The sequence below is a fragment of the Aricia agestis genome, chromosome Z (assembly GCF_905147365.1).
Source record: "Aricia agestis chromosome Z, ilAriAges1.1, whole genome shotgun sequence".
NCBI lineage: Eukaryota > Metazoa > Arthropoda > Insecta > Lepidoptera > Lycaenidae > Aricia > Aricia agestis.
Genome location: NC_056428.1, coordinates 12,894,115 through 12,915,467, shown reverse-complemented (window position 1 = coordinate 12,915,467; position 21,353 = coordinate 12,894,115). Strand labels below are relative to the sequence as shown.

General features: G+C 37.3%; 1 protein-coding gene across 1 annotated transcript in view; it reads left to right on the top strand.

The window, feature by feature from the left end:
* Positions 1-20,811, top strand: part of LOC121738999 (TOM1-like protein 2) — a 29,106-nt gene extending 8,295 nt beyond the window's left edge. The window contains exons 3-13 of the mRNA XM_042131302.1: positions 390-497; positions 641-736; positions 1,272-1,361; positions 6,329-6,475; positions 6,838-6,986; positions 7,166-7,239; positions 7,401-7,463; positions 11,948-12,047; positions 15,369-15,456; positions 18,949-19,008; positions 20,468-20,811. Coding sequence (XP_041987236.1) covers positions 390-497; positions 641-736; positions 1,272-1,361; positions 6,329-6,475; positions 6,838-6,986; positions 7,166-7,239; positions 7,401-7,463; positions 11,948-12,047; positions 15,369-15,456; positions 18,949-19,008; positions 20,468-20,674 — 1,182 coding nt within the window. The 3' untranslated portion in view covers positions 20,675-20,811. The remainder of the gene's footprint in view (positions 1-389; positions 498-640; positions 737-1,271; positions 1,362-6,328; positions 6,476-6,837; positions 6,987-7,165; positions 7,240-7,400; positions 7,464-11,947; positions 12,048-15,368; positions 15,457-18,948; positions 19,009-20,467) is intronic.
* Positions 20,812-21,353: the final 542 nt, after the last annotated feature.

The window sequence follows — 21,353 nt, the reverse complement described above, 5'->3', positions numbered from 1 at the left end:
ACTTCCGTCGCCCATGGACACTCGCAGCATCAGAAGAGCTGCAGGTGCGTTGCCGGCCTTTTAAGAGGGAATAGGGTAATAGGGGAGGGTAGGGATGGATAAATGAGGGTAAGGAAGGGAATAGGGTAGGGGATTGGGCCTCCGGTAAACTCACTCACTCGGCGAAACACAGCGCAAGCGCTGTTTCACGCCGGTTTTCTGTGAGAACGTGGTATTTCTCCGGTCGATCCGGCCCATTCGTGCCGAAGCATGGCTCTCCCACGCCTAGGAAGCAATTTCCTCGATGGGTTCAGGTTTCTATTGTTCTATCAGTCAAACAATTTTGCTTTATAAATTATGTTAATTCACGTTTTTCAAACACGTACTATTTTCAAATTTGTTTGTTTTAGGTAAAACTCATTGGGCCAAAGAATGACCCTCCCACCGTGGTACAAGAAAAGGTCTTGGGCCTTATACAGTGTTGGGCTGATGCCTTCCAAAATCAACCTGATCTGCAGGTAAGTGTGAATTAATGAATTTCAAGCAGTAAATGAGCTGATGACACTGATCTCCGCGTACTTGTATAACAAACATGATAAACTTTTAGTTTTTATGTAAGTAAAACAAGGTGACATTTTATTGACGCTTTTCTTTATTACAGGGTGTGGGTCAAGTGTACGCTGAGCTTCGGGCCAAAGGTGTGGAGTTCCCGATGACGGATCTCGACGCGATGGCCCCGATCTTCACGCCACAAAGGGTAAGATACAATTTACATTAAATATCTAGTCCAATCAATAAGCATGTAGAAATGAATTACGACATGCTCTTCAAAAATATAGAAGACCAAAATTCGTTTGTCCCGCGGGAACCGTACATTGCTACCGAATAAAAAGTATCCCATCCCGAGATTCAAAGTCTCTCCATACCAAACAGCGATATCGGTTTAGCGGTTTGGGCGTGAAGATGTAACAGACAGACATCTTCGCATTTATAATATTAGTATGGATTTTAGTTTCAAACTAATACAGCTAATACACGGTAAGTGTTTCACTTATGAAAATAACTGCAGTGTATGCAAATGTCATAGTTTTACAATGTTGCCTACGTATTTTACCAAAAAGATAAAAAAAATGGTGTTGATGTTTTACTGTGAGAGCTACACTAGAAATATTAAAATGAAAAGAAAAAAACAATATAGCGATTTTTTAAGTTAAAAATTACACAAAACACAGTAAGGTTTTAAGTTTTTTTATGATTAAAAACTTAATTGATTTAAGTTTAATTGATTTCAGAGTGTCCCTGACGGTGTGGAGTCAGGGTCGCCCCCGGCGGCCGCGCCCGGCTCGCCGGCCAGAGCCGTACACGAGAACAACACCGCATCCGTAAGTAGATCCGTGTGGTAGAATAGTATAGACTATAGCAGGGGTCACCAATTAGTTTCGCTCGGGGTCCATTTTAAGAAATGAAATGACCTTCGCGGTCCGCACACTTAATAAAAAATATATTAAACAAAGGTAATGGAGACTGTTACTAGGTATGCCAAATTGTTTGAAATTTTGTCACAGTAAAGCCTGTATGTATACAAATACACTAGTTTTTGTTGCAGACAAAAATACCTAGTAGTTTTGATTTTATAGGCATTCAAAGTTTCGAAAAATATTGATTCCCGCTAACAGTCCCGCGACCGCTTGTGACGTTGTGGGAATAAGCGTGGCCACCACAAAGGAAGATCTTCCGACCGAGCGAGGTGTTATGCTCGGTCAGGCCGGAGCCCACGTGATACATCTCAGCTGTCGTATATATACCGACGCGCTCAGAAAACTTCGATAGCGCGATGCAGGAATGTTAGGCGAATTGTGGGTACCGCCACATCACTCCCCCCCGAAGACCGGAGGTCGAATCTTGAAGTATTGTCGCTTGAGTCGCCAGTGCCAGTGAGTTCCAGTGAGTCGCAACTGTTGCAGTGAGTCCCAGTGAGTCGGAACTGTAAGCTGCTGCACGGGATCCAGTGAGTCGGATAAGCTGCCGTGCGGGGCGGATGCTACGTGCTGACCAGGAGAGATGTGCTCTGCTTGTTGACCGGTCGATGTAGTGAGAAAGCCCGTTGATGCCGATGCGGAGTCGCCCAGGCCGCGGTACATTGCGGCTAGTGGACGATGTACCCGATGAGGCGATGCTGGCTGGTGCGGTGCGGAGGGGCGGGGGAGTGGTGATGATGAAGGAGGCGTGTTCTGTCGAGGGTCACCAATGTGGGAATAAGCGTGGCCACCACAAAGGAAGATCTTCCGACCGAGCGAGGTGTTATGCTCGGTCAGGCCGGAGCCCACGTGATACATCTCAGCTGTCGTATATATACCGACGCGCTCAGAAAACTTCGATAGCGCGATGCAGGAATGTTAGGCGAATTGTGGGTACCGCCACAACGTCATAGCACAATACCGCCGCACGGGCCCCATACAATAAACGTGATTTTTTGCTCTATCTCAACAACGGCAACAGGTAGGCACTTGAAATTTTCACCAAGGTCTTAATTATATGTTTACTTTAATAATTAATAATAATATTATAATAAAATAAAAAATTAAGGGGGGCTCCCATACAAAAATCACAATTTTTGGCCTATTTGCTTGCATGCTTCGGCACGAATTGGCCGGCTTGACCGGAGAAATACCACGTTCTCACAGAAAATTGCTAAATGCTAACTTATTAATATAAAATTATAAATTTTAACTGTGAAAATTATTGTTACGAAAATATTTGAAAAATGTCAGATGCATGAAATGGAACATAAGCCAATAGAGATTGACACTGTTAAATCGAAATCAAATCGATAAAAAGGGCGGCCATTTTAAATCGCCGGCGCCACTCTGAAACGTCAGTACGAAATCGATAATTTCGATTGCAATTCCTTTACGAAGTGATTCGATATTTTTAAATTATCGATTAATTTTCTTAGGTAACTTCTCTACTATTGTCAATTATAATGTGTCACCCATATCATCATAAAACGCACAAACTATATTTAAACTGAGGTAGACGCGGTGTACTCTACGAAATGTCATTTTAAAAAGCAATCCAACACATTATACACACACACACAAACGTACGTACGTAACGCAATCATACATGGGAGAGTCATGCTTCGGCACGAATGGGCCGGCTCGACCGGAGAAATACCACGTTCTCACAGAAAAATGGCGTGAAACAGCGCTTGCGCTGTGTTTCGCCGAGTGAGTGAGTTTACCGGAGGCCCAATCCCTTACCCTGTTCCCTTCCCTACCCTCCCCTATTCCCTTCCCATCCCATCCTTACCCTCCCCTATTACCCTGTTCCCTCTTAAAAGGCCGGCAACGCACCTGCAGCTCTTCTGATGCTGCGAGTGTCCATGGGCGACGGAAGTTGCTTTCCATCAAGTGACCCGTTTGCCCTCTTATTTAATTAAAAAATATATATATAACGGTATGTGTATTCATGAGCGAGTCCGATTAGTAAAAAAATACAAATAAATAATCGGCCAAGTGCGAGTCGGACTGGCGCACGAAGAGTTCCGTACCGCTACAGTGATTTTTGTATGGGAGTCCCCCTTAATTTTTTATTTTATTTTAATATTATTATTAAATATTAAATATAGTGTCATACATATAGTAGTTATTAAATATTAAAGTACACGTATAATCTATACTAATATTATAATTCTGCAGAGTTTGTTAGTTTGTTTGTTTGTTTGTTTGAACGCGCTAATCTCAGGAACTACTGGTCCGATTTGAAAAATTATTTCAGTGTTAGATAGCCCATTTATCGAGGAAGGCTATAGGCTATATTTTATCACGCTAAGACTAATAGAAACGAAGAAATAGAGGAAAATGTGGAAAAAAACGGGGGAAATTATATGAAAGGGCTTATTTGAATGCGCTTATCTCAGGAAATACTGGTCCGATTTAAAAAAATCTTTCAGTGTTAGATAGCCCATTTGTTGAGGAAGGCTATAGGTTATATTTTATCACGCTAAGACTAATAAGAGCGAAGAAATAGAGGAAAGTGTGGAAAAAACGGGGGGAAATTATTTGAAAGGGCTTATTTGAACGCGCTAATCGCAGGAACTACTGGTCCGATTTGAAAAATTATTTCAGTGTTAGATAGCCTAAATATCGAGGAAGGCCATAGGCTATATTTTATTATTCTACAACTAATAGGAGCAAAGAAATAGAGGAAAATGTGGAAAAAACGGGGGAAATTATATGAAATTGCTTATTATCTTAAGATTCTAAAGAACTATTGGAGCAATTTCTATGTTATTTGGCAAACATGAAGAATAGACCACGTTAAGGGACATAGGCTATTTTTTTGCGGAAAAATGTACGGTCGCGTGAAATTCCTAAATTACGCAAGCGAAGCCGCGCGGAACATATATATAATATAATAAAATCGTAGGAAAGTCAATGCTGTACATTGAATATTTACAATAAATAATACTTGGGACGTGGTCTACTATACTAACGCGGACGAAGTCACGGGCAACAGCTAGTAGTGTAATAATATAGTAGTGTGAAGTCACACGCGGTAAGCAGGCGACCGCGTCGTAAGGTTACAACTACTTGTTTTGCTTATAAATCGGAAACTAATTGACGCACATCGAAGTAATTCTTTTACTAGTATTTTTTTTATTTTTGTCAGAGAATATGGAATGCTAATAATCAAAATTAGGTAACAATCTTCAATCAATAAATAAAACGCGATTTTTTAGCTTTTTTTGCTCTTTATCAATAACGGCAACAGGTAGGCACTTGGAATTTTCATTTTTCACCAAGGCCTTAATTATATTATGTGTAATTTAATATTTAATAATAATATTAAAATAAAAATTTAAGGGGGCCTCCCATACAAAAATCATTGTGGTTGTACGGAACTCTTCGTGCGCGAGTCCGACTCGCACTTGGCCGATTATTTATTTGTATTTTTTTACTAATCGGACACGCTCATGAATACACATACCGTTATAGAGCAAATTAGGCCAAAAATTGTGATTTTTGTATGGGAATGGTTTGCTCTTTGGTTTGTGCTTTAATAAAACATAAATACAGCTTTGATTCACTTCTCAAAAAGTAACATATAATTCTCATAAACGTAAAAGAAACAACAGAGGACTGATTTTTGGAGTTTCACCAATCAGAAAAAAGCGGTCTTCATTTTATGACAATACTATTATGTAGTTTTATTGTGTCGAGACTGCATTGAAGCTTTATTAAAGTTGGATCAACATAGCAGATTCAGGGTTCGTTCATAACCATTTACTGCCTTAACATAAATTCCTATACTACTTTTTACAAATAGCAATATAATATATTTCATTTGCCTATAGAACAATCATCGTTCTAATAATAATATAAAATATCCCTAGGGCCTAAACAGATTACAGAAGATTAAATAGTGTCAGTTGTCAGTTATAATACCGTATAGCTTTGTCCACACTTTTTCTGTTCGTCAAGGGCATGCGTTATAGCGCAGTCAACAGCAAACGTGAGGCATGCCCGCGACGCATGGCCTCTGACCGTATCCAACAAACAAAAATGACAATGTTGGCGTTGCATTCGTTGACGCATTCAATTATTGAATGCGCCAAAACTAAAGTTGAATGACAGAAGATGACGAAAGCGCATAGTGTGGACATAGCTAAGAATGTTGCGTAATATATAATACGTATTAGGTAGGTGTAAGTAGGTCATATGAAGGGCATCGGTCAATATCTAAGGTTTGTAGGGCGGCTAACCGCTTGCCCTTATGACCGAAATGTGACCTTTGATCCTATTAAAGTCGCCGAACAGAGAAAAAGGCTAATGCTTTGTCTTTTTTATTTATGAACGCGTACGAATTTAACGCTTCCTTGCTTTCACAGTTTTAAAGATGGAACAGATAAGCGAGTGAGACCCCTATCTGGCGACCGGACTATAGCTATCAAACAAAGATTGTTCACCTGAGCAGAGAGATACTTTTCTTTGCATGAGTTTGAATTTACTTATTTCTCAATGAAAATGTTAGTGAAGTGATTAAAGTTTTGCTGAAATTGGACTTAATGTAATGTAAAAAATTATATTATTCTATAAGCAATAAAGTTCTTTTTCTTATACTGTTACATAACAGCAGCTCAACAACATTTTTCATATGTTCTTGCAATGAAAACTATACCTTCAACTCTTCGGAATAAAGTTAAATTTCCTTTATAGTAGCGACACATCACCCACAAAATACGTCGGTCACTCTACCTTTGCAATGAATTTTGTACCTTCTGTTCTAATTAATAAAGTTGTAACTTTCTTAATTAGAACAGGAGGTACAATATTTCCATCCCCAGGTATCGCTGTCGGACAGTCAGACGAGCAAACTGCGCGCGGACCTGTCGGTTGTGGAGGGCAACATGACCGTCATGAACGACATGCTCAATGAACTCACTACGCAGCCTTACGACCAGCACCATGATAGTGATATTGAGCTGCTCAATGTAAGTCACTTTTACGTTGTAATTATATTGGGTGTGTTCCAAAATGTGACTTAGTGTTCTGGACAGGAAAATTGATTGTCCTGGAATTAAGTAAAAGAGAGATTCCCTTGTTTACTGTGCACATACTTGGGCATCATAAAATCGTAGCGTAACTGGCCTGGTTTCAATTTACCGTCCCTGAAAACGGTGTGGGAGGCATAAGTATTACAACGCGCGTCGCGCGACCGTGGCCGGCTTGCTCTACACAGTACACACTAACACCTCAACAGCTATCAATAACTTCTTGCTTACCTATCGCTACCTACCAGGCGAAGGTGTAAAAGCTGCAAACAGCTGTCATATGGCACAACTACACTTTTCAGGAGCTGGCCAGCACGCTGTGCGCGATGCAGGAGCGCGTGGCGGAGCTGGTGGGGCGGCTGGCGGACTCCCCCCTCACCGCAGACCTGCTGCTGGCCAACGACCGCCTGCACAGCCTGCTGCTCCGACACAAGCGGTTCCTCAGCAACAGGTGAGATATTGAACGCTCCAGGAGCTGGCGGCAACGGGTTTAAACAGCTAATATAATGTTGTAATTATAAGCTGTTGGTTTTGTCCCACCCGGATGGAACGAAGTTATTTCTTAATGTTACAAAAAACCTGTATACCAGTTCAGACCAGCTAGTTTACAGTAAATTATAATTGTTTCAGGAACGCAGCGACGAATGGCGCGACGCCGTCCGCCATCTTGGGCGCCGCCATGGGCGTGCCCGGCACTGCGTCGCGTACGTAACTTAATAATATTATATTGTATTGTATGTCCAATATTTCCAAGCAATAATAAGCTTAATGGATTGCTGTTCATGCATCAATGCTAGATAAATAAGTAACTTAATAGCTAATAATAGCTAACTAACGTAACGAAATTATATGTTTCTGCTTGCAGCAAAGAAAGATGACGACGCACTGATTGACCTCAGCGATGATGTGCCGGATATGGCCAAACTGAGTAAGTTACTATTTATATTAGCACCAATTTTTGTAATTTTGTATTTTTATTTTGAAAGTAAAATAACTAGTGCCTGAAAGCTGGAAGTCACCTTGAATTTTAGTATGTACGTGGGTCACACTGAAAGTGTTTAGAACTAGCTAGTTAGAAACATTACTAATGAAAACTTTTTTTAAATTACAATTTTAGAACTCTTTGGTAACATAATCTGGTTATTACATTTATTTGTCATTTGTTTTGGTGAATTGGCGGCAAATCTAAAACTCTTGTTACACGTGAAAATGAACTTAACGCGAGAAATTTTTCAGTTAATGATTTTTTATGACTTTCGTTGTGGGCTTACTCAATAACAAAGCTTTGATAGGCTACTATTACCATTTCATAATGAAGCCCCATCTCGTGTCACTATTTACAATTGGTTTAACGAGTTTAAACGTGAACGTAGCAATCTCACTGATGATCCGTGTGAGGGACGTCCTTTAACAGCGACTACTGAAGTTAACATTAGTGTTGTGCGACGCATGATAGAGGGAGATAAAAGAGTGACCTACCAACAGATACGGGCAAGCCTAGGCATTGCTATGAGTCAAGTTCAACAAATATTACATGAACATTTAGGCGTCAGGAAGCTTTGTACCAGATGCATTCCCCATACTTCAATCGACGACCAGAAACGCCTTCGCATGGACTGGTGTCGCCAAATGTTAGATAAGTTCAACTGCGGTGACTCAAATGCTGTATTTGACAACCTCACAGGTGATGAAAGCTGGATATATTGCTTCGAACCCGAAACCAAAAGACAATCAGCTCTAGGGGTGTTTCCTTTCGAGGTTTGGCCAACTAAGGTAAAGAAAGGAAGAAGTCAAGGCAAAAAGATGATTGCCTCATTATTTGGTCGGAAATGTAATTTTGCGATAGTTGTGCTAGAAGATGAAAGGACAGTTACTGCAGAAAGGTTTGTCAATCGCTGTGTGCCTGTCGTCTTGTAAATATTTCGACAGCAGCGCCCTCGAAGCAGGACACTCCTTCACCACAACAATGCTTCACCGCACTCCGCGAGACGGACTGTTGAATATTTGACTATGGCACGTGTTGAGATATTGAGTCATACGCCATATAGTCCTGGCCTGGCGCCCTGCGGCTTTAATTTATTCCCAAGAAATAAAGATAAAATTCGAGGTACTCGCTTTACGAGCCCTGAAGATGCGATGAAAGCGTACGAAAATGCCACAGAAGAAACCCCTAAGGAAGACTGGGCCCACTGCTTTTTTCGGTGATTCCATCGAATGTGACGATGTGTAGAGAGGAACGGAGATTACTTCTAAAAACAATAAAAGTATTGGCAACTTTCTACATTAAGCCGTTTTTCATTTTCTAAACATTTTCAGTGTTACCTAGGTAGTAATAAAACTACAACATAAAATGTGACTGTGCGCGCACACATTCGCACCGATTGCTTAAGGATGTTTAGTAATGCATTGTTTAGCATACAGACATAAACATCTTTACTTGGGGGAGTTGTTACTAGCTACTAACGTATAATAACTAAGTTAATAAACATTACACAGAGTGTAACCAGAGTAGACAGAATGATAGAGTATACCGACATAGATCTGATGTTGAAATTTTTAAATTTGACGTATTATAACGAAAATCGTCGCTAGGGTTGTTAACTTGTTACCTACGAATTTAAAAATATGACATATTCGATGGACGTGTTCCTCTTTGGTCGTATTGTTGTTTGTGTTTTGGCACATGCGATTAAAATTGTCAGAAGCCAATTTCGAAAAGATTTCGAAAAATATTTAAAAATAAATTATATCAGCCAGCGCGAGGCACATTCCGTTCATAATCCTAGTGAAACCCGACGAATTTGACAGATATTGAAACCTGTCCATCTCTTTGCAGTCGAACTACTGGTAGTTATGTCTATTGTGGTGTAACTAAACTAAGTGATAATGCATAACGGCCGCACTCGAAAGACATTTAATGATGATTAGACTTCAATTTGATGAAGAGTTTGACAAATAATGTCGAAAATTTAATTACAGTTAAGTAATTATTAATGTGTGTTTTTCAAAGACTTCTATTTAAACTGAGGTAGACGAGGCATACGAACCAAATGTTCCGCCGTTCCAATAGAGCTAATTCACACCGTTGCAGTCAGTGTTCAGGAGGGTGAAACTTTCGAAAAAAAAATTGGATTCCAAATTTAAACGTAGTACCTAAACTAAGTTGGATAATCTGCACAATTTTTAAGCAAGATCGACTGTGATTGGTTGATAAAAAAGACGAAGAAGAAGTTTAAAACTCAAAGTTACGTAGTATATGACATTCTCTTTGTCAGTGTTCACTGGCGCGCTGTACGCGACGGTCATATTATGCGAAACTACGAAAAAGTGTAATAGGGGCTGTATCTCCTTCTTAAACGCATTTCAACTGTAGTATAAGTTTAATTAATATTATTATTAATTTGTACATAATTAGACATTTTTTCTTAATTTGTAATAGACTAAAAAGTCTACTTGCGGGCGTTTGTTTACCTGACCTTTTGGGGAATTACACTTGCGTTCGGTATGACCGAATACCATTAGGCCTGGCGTTGTCACTCTTGTTACAAAATAATATTGGCATCTCGAACTTGAGTTTGTAGATACTTTTAGTTTTTTTTTATTTTTTATTATGAAATAAGGGGGCAAACGAGCAAACGATCTCCTGATGGAAAGCTGCCCATGGACACTCGCAGCATCAGAAGAGCTGCAGGTGCGTTGCCGGCCTTTTAAGAGGGAATAGGGTAATAGGGGAGGGAAGGGATGGGAAGGGAAGGGAATAGGGGAGGGTAGGGAAGGGAATAGGGTAGGGGATTGGGCCTCTGGTAAACTCACTCACTCGGCGAAACACAGCGCAAGCGCTGTTTCACGCCGTTTTTCTGTGAGAACGTGGTATTTCTCCGGTCGAGCCGGCCCATTCGTGCCGAAGCATGACTCTCCCACGTATGATTGCGTTACGTACGTACGTTTGTGTGTGTGTGTATAATGTGTTGGATTGTTTTTTAAAACGACATTTCGTAGAGTACACCGCGTCTACCTCAGTTTAAATATAGTTTGTGCGTTTTATGATGATATGGGTGACACATTATAATTGACAATAGTAGAGAAGTTACCTAAGAAAATTAATCGATAATTTAAAAATATCGAATCACTTCGTAAAGGAATTGCAATCGAAATTATCGATTTCGTACTGACGTTTCAGAGTGGCGCCGGCGATTCAAAATGGCCGCCCTTTTTATCGATTTGATTTCGATTTAACAGTGTCAATCTCTATTGGCTTATGTTCCATTTCATGCATCTGTCATTTTTCAAATATTTTCGTAACAATAATTTTCACAGTTAAAATTTATAATTTTATATTAATAAGTTAGCATTTAGCAATTTTTAATTTTTATTCATTTACAATTATAGGAAACATTTGTTTTTGTAGATGGAATATAATTTATTACATTTTGATTATTTTTTTCTTGTAAAAAAACCGTAGCAAGGAATATTACATTTACATTACTATAGTGTTGTCTGTGAAAGTCGCAGTTCTGAAAGGGTTGCTTTTTTAAATTATTGTATCTCTTGCGCACGGTGGCGCAACTTTCACAGAGAACTCTATTTATAAACACATCCTAAAGTATTTGTACTTTGTTTTCTTACACGCCATAGTGTACCACATCTTTCTATACAGGGAGATGTGGTACACTATAGTAATACCACAATATACATAACTTACCAGTACCCTGACTTCAAACAAACTGACAAATCGGTGTGTATACCGCTAAGCTAGCAAGCTATAGTTTGTGCGTTTTAAGATGATATGGGTGACAGTTTTCATATTCCTTGCTACGGGTTTTTTTTACAGAAAAACAAAAAAAACAAAATGTAATAAATTATATTTCATCTACAAAAACAAATGTTTCCTATAATTGTAAATGAATAAAAATGAAAAGTTGCTAAATGCTAACTTATTAATATAAATTTTGTGAAATAGGAGTATAAAATTAATATTACGAAAACATTTGAAAAATGTCACATGCATGAAATGGAACTTATGTCAATAGAGATTGACTCTGTTGAATCGAAATCAAATCGATAAAAAAGGGCGGCCATCTTAAATCGCCGGCACCGCTGAAATGTCAGTATGAAATCGAAAATTTCGATTGCAATTCCTTTACGAAGTGATTCGATATTTTTTAATTATCGATTAATTTTTGTTAGGTAACTTACCTACTGTTGTCAATTATAATGTGTCACGCATATCATCATAAAACGCACAAACTATAAGACGTAACGCATTATTACGCCGCGCGGCGCGTGCCGACCGATATTAATGTTGATACGAGTATACTATATCTACTTATAATCTATGCCACCTTTGGTTTTACTGCGATAATATTGTGCAACATTTTATTGTCATCAACTATGTGTGTGTGTGTGTTGCAGGCGTGAAGGAGGTTGCGGCGGATAAGTCACCGGGCAGCAAGGACGAGTTTGACATGTTCGCGCACTCCAGGAACCTCACATACGAAAACACTAGGACTGGGTAAGTAAATACCGACATTACTGTTTTAATAATATTTATTATTACTAGCTGTCCCGGCAAACATTGTTTTGTCATATTATTACGTGCTAGGTTCGAGGATTTGGAGAGAAAGACCTGGTGACTCTCTTGAAGACTTTATTAACACTGCACTAAACACTAGGTCACAACACTTAGCACTAAGTCCAAACACTAATCACTAGGTCCAATCACTAAGCACTATCACTGTCCTAGGTCGTAGCCAAGTCGCGGGTTTCACTGGTTCACTCACTATTGATCACTTGTTGTCGCTTTGAAGATCGCTCAGATCGAACTGACTCGCCGGGCCTGCCTGCGGCTTTTTATATGGCGAGACGAATTCCAGAAAGTTCCCGATTCACGTAAACAAGTAAACAACCGTGGGAACTTTCTAGGAGGCTCGAGCATGTACCACAATAAAACTGCCGTCCTTACGATAAGTGCAGTAAGTTGAATTTTTTGGCAAATTTAATTTAGACCTTATGGACTCAGTCATAAGGTCTAAATTAAAACACGTAAACACGCAAACAAATAAACGGTAAACACGTAAACAAACATTGGACCTTTCTAGAAGGTTCGAGTATGTACTGGCGCACCTCATGCCATCTAGTATTGAGTAGGGGATTTATTTTGCCTGTGCTCCCTCGATAAGTTTCGCTGGTTTGTCGCTAGATGGCATCACGTGTCCACTACTTAACACTACTCCCCTCTTAGAGATGCTGGTCCCGAGCATCATTGTTACTGCCATGGTAACGCGCCAGACGGTCTATGAGTACCACTTTGAATGTCCCTCTTGGTTGCTTTTGAATCCTATAAGTCACATCATTCAATCGGGTAACCACTTTGTATGGGCCGTCCCACTCGGTCTGCAACTTTGGAGATTTGCGTTTTCGGCGAGTTGGGTTATGCAGCCACACCAGTGACCCTTCTTCGAAGCCGCTCGTGTTCGAGTTACGGTCGTATCTGGTCTTCATGTTCTCACTTGACTGTAACCCATTTTCCCGAACCATGGCGTGTATACGTGGGTCACACTGAAAGTGTTTAGAACTAGCTAGTTAGAAACATTACTAATGAATGGTCGCCGTCAGTCTCGAGTTGTAATAATTTACTATTATTTATTTAACTAATGCACTGATCAATATAAAAAGTAGCCAGTAGCCGATTCTCAGACCTACTGAATATGCATATAAAATTTGGTAAAAATCAGTAAAGCCGTTTCGGAGGAGTACGGTAACTAACATTGTGACACGAGAATTTTATATATAAGATTTAATGTAAATTATATTAGCGGCCCCCTAGGGCCTTAACGATTTTATGGAACAGTTTATTTGACAAATATATTGAAGGCGCGCGATGTTCAATATCAACCCTAGACGGTCAATAATATTAACGCAATACTTGATATTACACAATACAATTGCTCGTCTTGGCGGCCGGTTACTATTATTTGACTTATAACTTATTCCAACAACACAGAGAGAGGTGCAAACATTATGTCACTAGATGGTGTTGCAATAATTTGCTATTTAAATCATATTAATTGGCATTGTGTCCCTTACAGTTTGTGCGTTTTAAGATGATATGCGTGACACATTATAATTGCAAATAGTTGGGAAGTTACCTAACAAAAATTAATCGATAATTTCGATGGCCCCAATGATATAATTTAAATAAATAACACAGTTTTTAGATTAATTAAGTTGGCTTTTATTATGGAGAACACAGAGAAAAAGCGGGACATTACACCGAGTGACATTTGTAGTGTACATCAAAAATGACAACTGACACCAGGAAGGAAGGCAATGTTTCCTTGGCTTTGGTGCCAACCAAACCCTGGCTTTGGTTGGCACCAAAGCCAGGGTGGGGGGCAAGCGCCCCAGCTTGCCCCAGTGTGGCTACGCCCATGTCTATTGACATAGGTTCCTTTTCATGCATCTGACATTTTTCAAATGTTTTCGTAACAATTATTATATACTCCTATTTCACAGTTAATAAAATTATATAATTTTATATTAATAAGTTAGCATTTAGCAACTTTTCATGTTTTCTTGTAAAAAAATCCGTAGCAATGAATATGAGAACTGTCACCCATATCATCATATAACGCACAAACTATAGTTATATTTCTATTGTACTTTAATGAAGCTGTTGGTTTTTTCTATGAAATAAAGAAATTAAATATATTTTTTATATGTAGTTGCAATCAAGTATTAACATTAAATTGACATGATCCGACCAAATGACGTTAGTCTGTCAATGGGCATTGTCCAAAAAAATCACATGTACTTTTTATATTTTTTTTTTCGTTAAAATAGGGTATTTTAAGAATATAAATTAAATAATTTTGAAATTCATTGGCTAGTTTTTTCTCAATAAATTTTTAAAGTTTCGCTCTGACGTCATCATCGGCCGCCAATTGACCTCTGCATATGTTTTAAATTTCCTTTCAATCTTATTTATAATGGCTGGTTCGTCAAATGCAAGTTCTCATTATGTGAAAGCTGATACGAGAAGCTTAGCAAAGGTTCGAAACGTAATGTTGGTCGAATTTATTGCTAATTTAACGCCATTGAAGGTCAAACAAAGGTTAAACGTATTTGTTTCAAAAATATAAGTAACTAATGGGTATTTTTTTCGTTTATATACAGAAAAACGATCACTGACCTTATTCCTCGATATGTTTTTGTAATGAGCAAAATTAAAAAAAATGGACAGTCCCCATAGGCAATGGCCTAGGAATCAATTTTCTCGATGGTGCAACGTGGACAGAAGCAGATCATTTATAAAATGACGCTTTAAACAAATTTTACTGACAAGCAAAGTACTAACATTTGGACTTACCAGTAACCATTTTAACATTCAAATATGAATCTTACTCCTTCAAGATGACTGGTATAAAATTTCACTGATATTGTATTGTCTATACTCTATAAGTCTTTAACCCTGATGCAAATAATGGAGTATTATATATGTAGTTGCAATCAAGTATTAACATTAAATTGACATGATCCGACCAAATGACGTTGGTCTGTCAATTGCCTAGGAATCAATTTTCTCGATGGTGCAACGTGGACAGAAGCAGATCATTTATAAAATGACGCTTTAAACAAATTTTACTGACAAGCAAAGTACTAACATTTGGACCTACCAGTAACCATTTTAACATTCAAATATGAATCTTACTCCTTCAAGATGACTGGTATAAAATTTCACTGCTATTGTATTGTCTATACTCTATAAGTCTTTAACCCTGATGCAAATAATGGAGTATTATATATGTATTTAATTATAAATATAATGTTACAGCGGCAGCAGCTACGCGGACAACGCGGAGGAGCAGGCGTCGGGGCTCGCCGCCGTCGCCGGACAACGACCCCTCCAGGGCGCCGCGCTGGTAAGTGACAGAGTGAGATAGCGGCGGGGTGCGAGCGAGACGGCACTACTACAGCGGCAGCAGCTACGCGAACAGCGACCCCTCCAGGGCGCCGCACAGTGGTCCGAAATCGCTAAATAGTGGACATTCGCAAAAAAGTTCGATTTTGGTGTCGAAAAAAATACCATCCGATAGATTTTAAGAGGAGTAACAATAAATCCTTATTAAGTTTTTTATAAAAAATTATATTTAAGGTGAAAAAAAATAATTACGAAAATGTTGTATGTGAAAGAATCTATAAATAGAGTTTTTGCAAAAACTACTAAGTCATTCTGGTTAATTTTTGAAACAAGTAAAGTTCTAGTGGTATATAAGGTTTAGAAAAAAAAATACGAAAATTTACGTGCAGCCTTTTGCAGTAGAGGGGTTCAAAATTTTGAAATAATTTTACTAACTTTTTAGGTATGGAAAAAATACTATTCGAAAGATGTCCTAAAGAGATAAATCCTTATTAAGTTTTTTATAAAAATGTATATTTAAGGTGAAAAAAAATAATTACGAAAATGTTGTATGGGAAAGAATCTATAAATAGAGTTTTTTGCAAAAACTACTAAGTCATTCTGGTTCATTTTTGAAACAAGTAAAGTTCTAGTAGTATATAAGGTTTAGAAAAAAAAATACGAAAATTTACGTGCAGCCTTTTGCAGTAGAGGGGTTCAACATTTTGAAATAATTTTACTAACTTTTTAGGCGTGGAAAAAAAATACTATTCGATAGATTTCCTAAAGAGTAACAATAAATCCTTTATAAGTTTTGTACAAAAATGATGTTTTAAGCCAAAAAAAAATAATTACGAAAATTGTATGGGTATAATATATATATATATATAAAACGAGTCCTTAAAAAGCAACAATACTTATATTATGTATTTACAAACATGGATAGCAAAAACAAAATTAAACTAAAATGAACTACTGACTAAACTATTGTTATTATAATAAAATAAAAATTGTTACACACACTAATAACTCAAATAATTTCAAATGAAACTTATAAATAAACAATAATAAATACGTAAGTTTGTATATATTTGTATATTTTAGATTGTATGTATTAGTGTTTAGATAATATTATGTTTGTAAGTACGTTGAATTAAATTTACATAGATAATAAATCATAATCAATTATACCAACGCGCTTTACAAACATAGTGGATCTCCAATGCTATCATCGCCTTGTAATGAACAACTTCACTTTCTTCGTAATCTTCTGATAAAAGAGGTCTTTCAAGCAACAGGTCGACTGTGTCTGGATGAAATTCTTAGTGTTTATTTTTAGACAACTTTGGACGAATGTGAGACAAATATGAATCAGAGCTTATTAAAAAGTTGTGCAACAAATCTTCATTAGTTTCTGCTCGACTCGTCTTTCTAGTATGTATCTCTCTAGTATTTCTAAATTCTTTATTCCTTGCCTCTGAAGCTTCTTCACTCAAATAGCCAATTGAAATAAAGCCAAAATGCTTACAAATATCAGCACCATGTATAAGGAGTTTGTAGACACTTGCAGGCATGTATTACCACGGATAAAGCTTTACATACAGCTCTGCAGCTTCCCTAGAATAATTTCGAAAGTGATCTTTAATCTAAAATTGATAAGCTTCCCAGAAGAAACTGTCTGCAATACAACGTATAATCTCTTTAATAATTCTAAATCTATTTTTGTTATTTCAGATGTTGTCTTAAAGTCCTGTAAAAATCTTCTAGCAGTGTTACCATCGTTAGTAGTTCCATATCCTTGTTTGACAATATCAATCAATATTCCAGTTTGCTCTTTAAACTCATGTTGTGTGGCATCCTTTTTTGCTTTTTTAAGAATTTTGTTGTCATCTCGTGCTGACCACATTTTAAAGTTCATATTATAAGATATATGTATTATTTTTAACAAAAAATTTAAACCGATTTCCAAGGTAAAAACAATAATAACATCCCTATAATATGAACTAAAAAGTATTAAATAATTTTCCTATCTAAAAGTGCTTTTTTCCGAATTCGGCTAAACCTCAACTATTTCTGTACTCAATCTTCATCATTTTGAAGTCGGTACCAGATAGCTGAATCTTCAGTTCTCTGACAGAATATTTGCTCTCTGACAGAATATAAGCTCTGATCCATATTTGTCTCACATTCGTCCAAAGTTGTCTAAAAATAAACAAGAATTTCATCCAGACACAGTCGACCTGTTGCTTGAAAGATCTCTTTTATCAGAAGATTACGAAGAAAGTGAAGTTGTGTCATTACTGCGATGATAGCATTGGAGATCCACTATGTTTGTAAAGCGCGTTGGTTTAATTGATTATTTATTATTGTTTATTATAGGTTTAATTTGAAATTGTTTCAGTTATTAGTGTGTGCAACAACTTTTATTTTATTATAATTACAATAGTTTAGTCAGTAGTTAATTTTAGTTTAATTTTGTTTTCGCTATCCATGTTTGTAAATACATATAAGTATTGTTGCTTTTTAAGGACTCGTTTTATATATTATATTATACCCATACAATTTTCTTAAATTTTTTTTTTTGGCTTAAAACATCATTTTTGTACAAAACTTATAAAGGATTTATTGTTACTCTTTAGGAAATCTATCGAATAGTATTTTTTTTTCCACGCCTAAAAAGTTAGTAAAATTATTTCAAAATTTTGAACCCCTCTACTGCAAAAGGCTGCACGTAAATTTTCGTATTTTTTTTTCTAAACCTTACATACCACTAGAACTTTACTTGTTTCAAAAATGAACCAGAATGATCTAGCAGTTTTTGCAAAAAATCTATTTATAGATTCCTCCCCATACAACATTTTAGTAATTATTTTTTTTTTCACCTTAAAATACATTTTTATAAAAAACTTAATAAGGATTTATTGTTACTCTTAAGGACATCTTTCGAATAGTATTTTTTCCACACCTAAAAAGTTAGTAAAATTATTTCAAAATTTTGAACCCCTCTACTGCAAAAGGCTCCACGTAAATTTTCGTAATTTATTTTCTAAGCCTTATATACTACTAGAACTTTACTTGTTTCAAAAATGAACCAGAATGACTTAGTAGTTTTTGCAAAAACTATTTATAGATTCTTTCCCATACAACATTTTCGTAATTATTTTTTTTCACCTTAAATATACATTTTTATAAAAAACTTAATAAGGATTTATTGTTACTCCTCTTAAAATCTATCGGATGGTATTTTTTTCCACACCAAAATCGAACTTTTTTGCGAATATCCACTATTTAGCGATTTCGGACCACTGTGCGCCGCGCTGGTGAGTGACAGAGTGAGAAAGCAGCAACGCGGAGGAGCAGAACGTAGTGAAATAGTGTGCGAGCGAGATAGATGCATTTCGATATAATTTGATGTAACTGTTGTTGTTATAATACTAAAAAAATCTTAACACTTTTTTTATTGATTTTATGTAAATTTTTTGTTTTTATTTTGATTATGTTTTTTCTCCTTCAGCCCACGGGAATGGATCAAAGGGAATTCGATGAAATATCCGCTTGGTTAGAACAGGAAAAGGTGATTTTTTAAGTTCTTTTGTTTATGAATTGGTATCATCACTGTTTAGTATTATGAAACTACATCTGACTGTAATATTGCTTCAAGTGACGTCATCATAACCATTCATCACTATAGTTTGTGCGTTCTAAGATGATATGGGTGACAGTTCTCATATTCCTTGCTACGGTTTTTTTTACAAGAAAAGAAAAAAATCCAAATGTAATAAATTATATTCCATCTCCAAAAAGAAATGTATTCTATAATTGTAAATGAATAAAAATGAAAAGTTGCTAAATGCTAACTTATTAATATAAATTATATTATTAGCTGTGAAATAGGAGTATAAAATTATTGTTACGAAAACATTTGAACATTGTCAGATGCATGAAACGGAACCTATGTCAATAGAGATTGACACTGTTGAATCGAAATCAAATCGTTAAAAAAGGGCGGCCATCTTAAATCGCCGGCACCACTGAAATGTCAGTACGAAATCGATAATTTCGATTGCAATTCCTTTACGAAGTGATTCGAAGACGTCGCTGCAAACGCTGTTTTGAAACTTAACTTTAAAGGTGGCCATACACTGGACAATTATCGTAACGATTTATCTCCTCGATGTTAAAATCGAACGACACATTGTACGTATGTCTATATGTAGCAATATCGCAAACGATTTTACGTTCAAAAGATCGATTAGATGATTTTCTTGACGATCGATCGAAACGACAAATTGTCCCGTGTATGGGCACCTTAAGAAAAACACCGCTTTGCGGCAACGTAGAGGCGCCAGACGTTGCTTGGACGTTACCGTGGTAACATCACTGGCCACGTAGCGATGGCTTCCCGGTGAGTTATAGCACTTATTGACGGACCGGCGACAGCGGACAGCCACCGGCTATATGATATTTACTTCTTAAGATTATATAAGAAGATATTTAAGAGCCCCAAACAATACAAGGGCATTGTTTGGGGCTCTTTCTTTTCATAGATATTCGCGTGTTTTCGTGATTACGACAATTAGCGAAGATTTGCATGCGCATTATTAATTTGGGAGTACTGTTACATATTATATATTTGACAGATTTCAATATAACTTGCATAAACTACGCGTCGCGTTGCGGTCTGAATTGACCCTTAGATATACTAGATGACTTGACACGTACTAGAAAAGATAGAAATAGTAAATGATTTCTACTATTTTAATATTATGCTAAGATCACCTTCACCTTGATTGTGAATCGAATATTTTATCAGTTATCACTTATCACATTTGTTCTTTGTAATTATACAAAATAATGTGAAATTACGACCCACGGAAAATTTAGAATAAAAAAAATCATCGACTTACGAGCGAATTTTATCACCATCAATGAAGAGTTTTGGTTAATAATAGTAAACATCAGACTCATTAATACATTTTTTTCTGTTTTATTTCAATAGGACATTTAAAAAAATAATAAAAAAATATTTCCAGGCGTCCTCAGAAGCGAACGCTCAGGAGAGCGTCACAAGCAGCGATTTCGACAAGTTCTTGGCGGAGCGAGCCGCTGCTGCCGAGAGCCTCCCCTCCGCCTCACCCCCCGGGAACCCAGCCCCCGGCAACCCTGGGAACCCTACCCCCACCGCGACCCCCAGACACCGCCAGATCAAGAAGGAGGAGGACTCCATGTTTGCACTCTGATGTGTTGGAAAGTAGAAGAATGTCTCGAAATGTGTCGCTTCGGTATGGCTGTACTCACACTGTGGCATCGGGCATGTATGTACCATAGAAGAAATTGATTCACAGGCAGTTGGAGTTGTCGGACCTACGTCATTTGGTCGGATTATGTCGATTCAATACATAAAGTTAATATACCTAGCGGAATAGAGAAACAAAGGCCTGAGCAAGAGAGATATCTATCAGTAACACTGCGTGGTAAAAAGAGACGTGTGATACATGACAGCAGCACTCCTTTTTTTTGACGTCCAGTCGGCACGTGCCGCACGTTGACAATTTAAGCTCTTAGAAATCATGTACAATCATGCTTGTGTAAGTGTATACGTACACATATTTTTATACACAGATGAAACCAATTTCGGTTTCGTTTGACAGCTCGAGATTGTTGCTCTATTCCGCTAGGTATATTGACTTTATGATTCAATATTAATCATTAACTGTCGGCTGAGTTTGACATAACGCTGCCAAAGTACGTAGGCATCTGCCCAATGAGTTTCTAAAATACTAGAGTAGCAATGTCTTACAAAAGATTCTCAGAAATGCGTAACCACTTTTTTGTTCAAAAGACAATGTCAAGTCATATATTCGTTATGTCATTATGTATGTGAGATATGCCTGCAGGCATCTTCGAAGTGGCAACGCG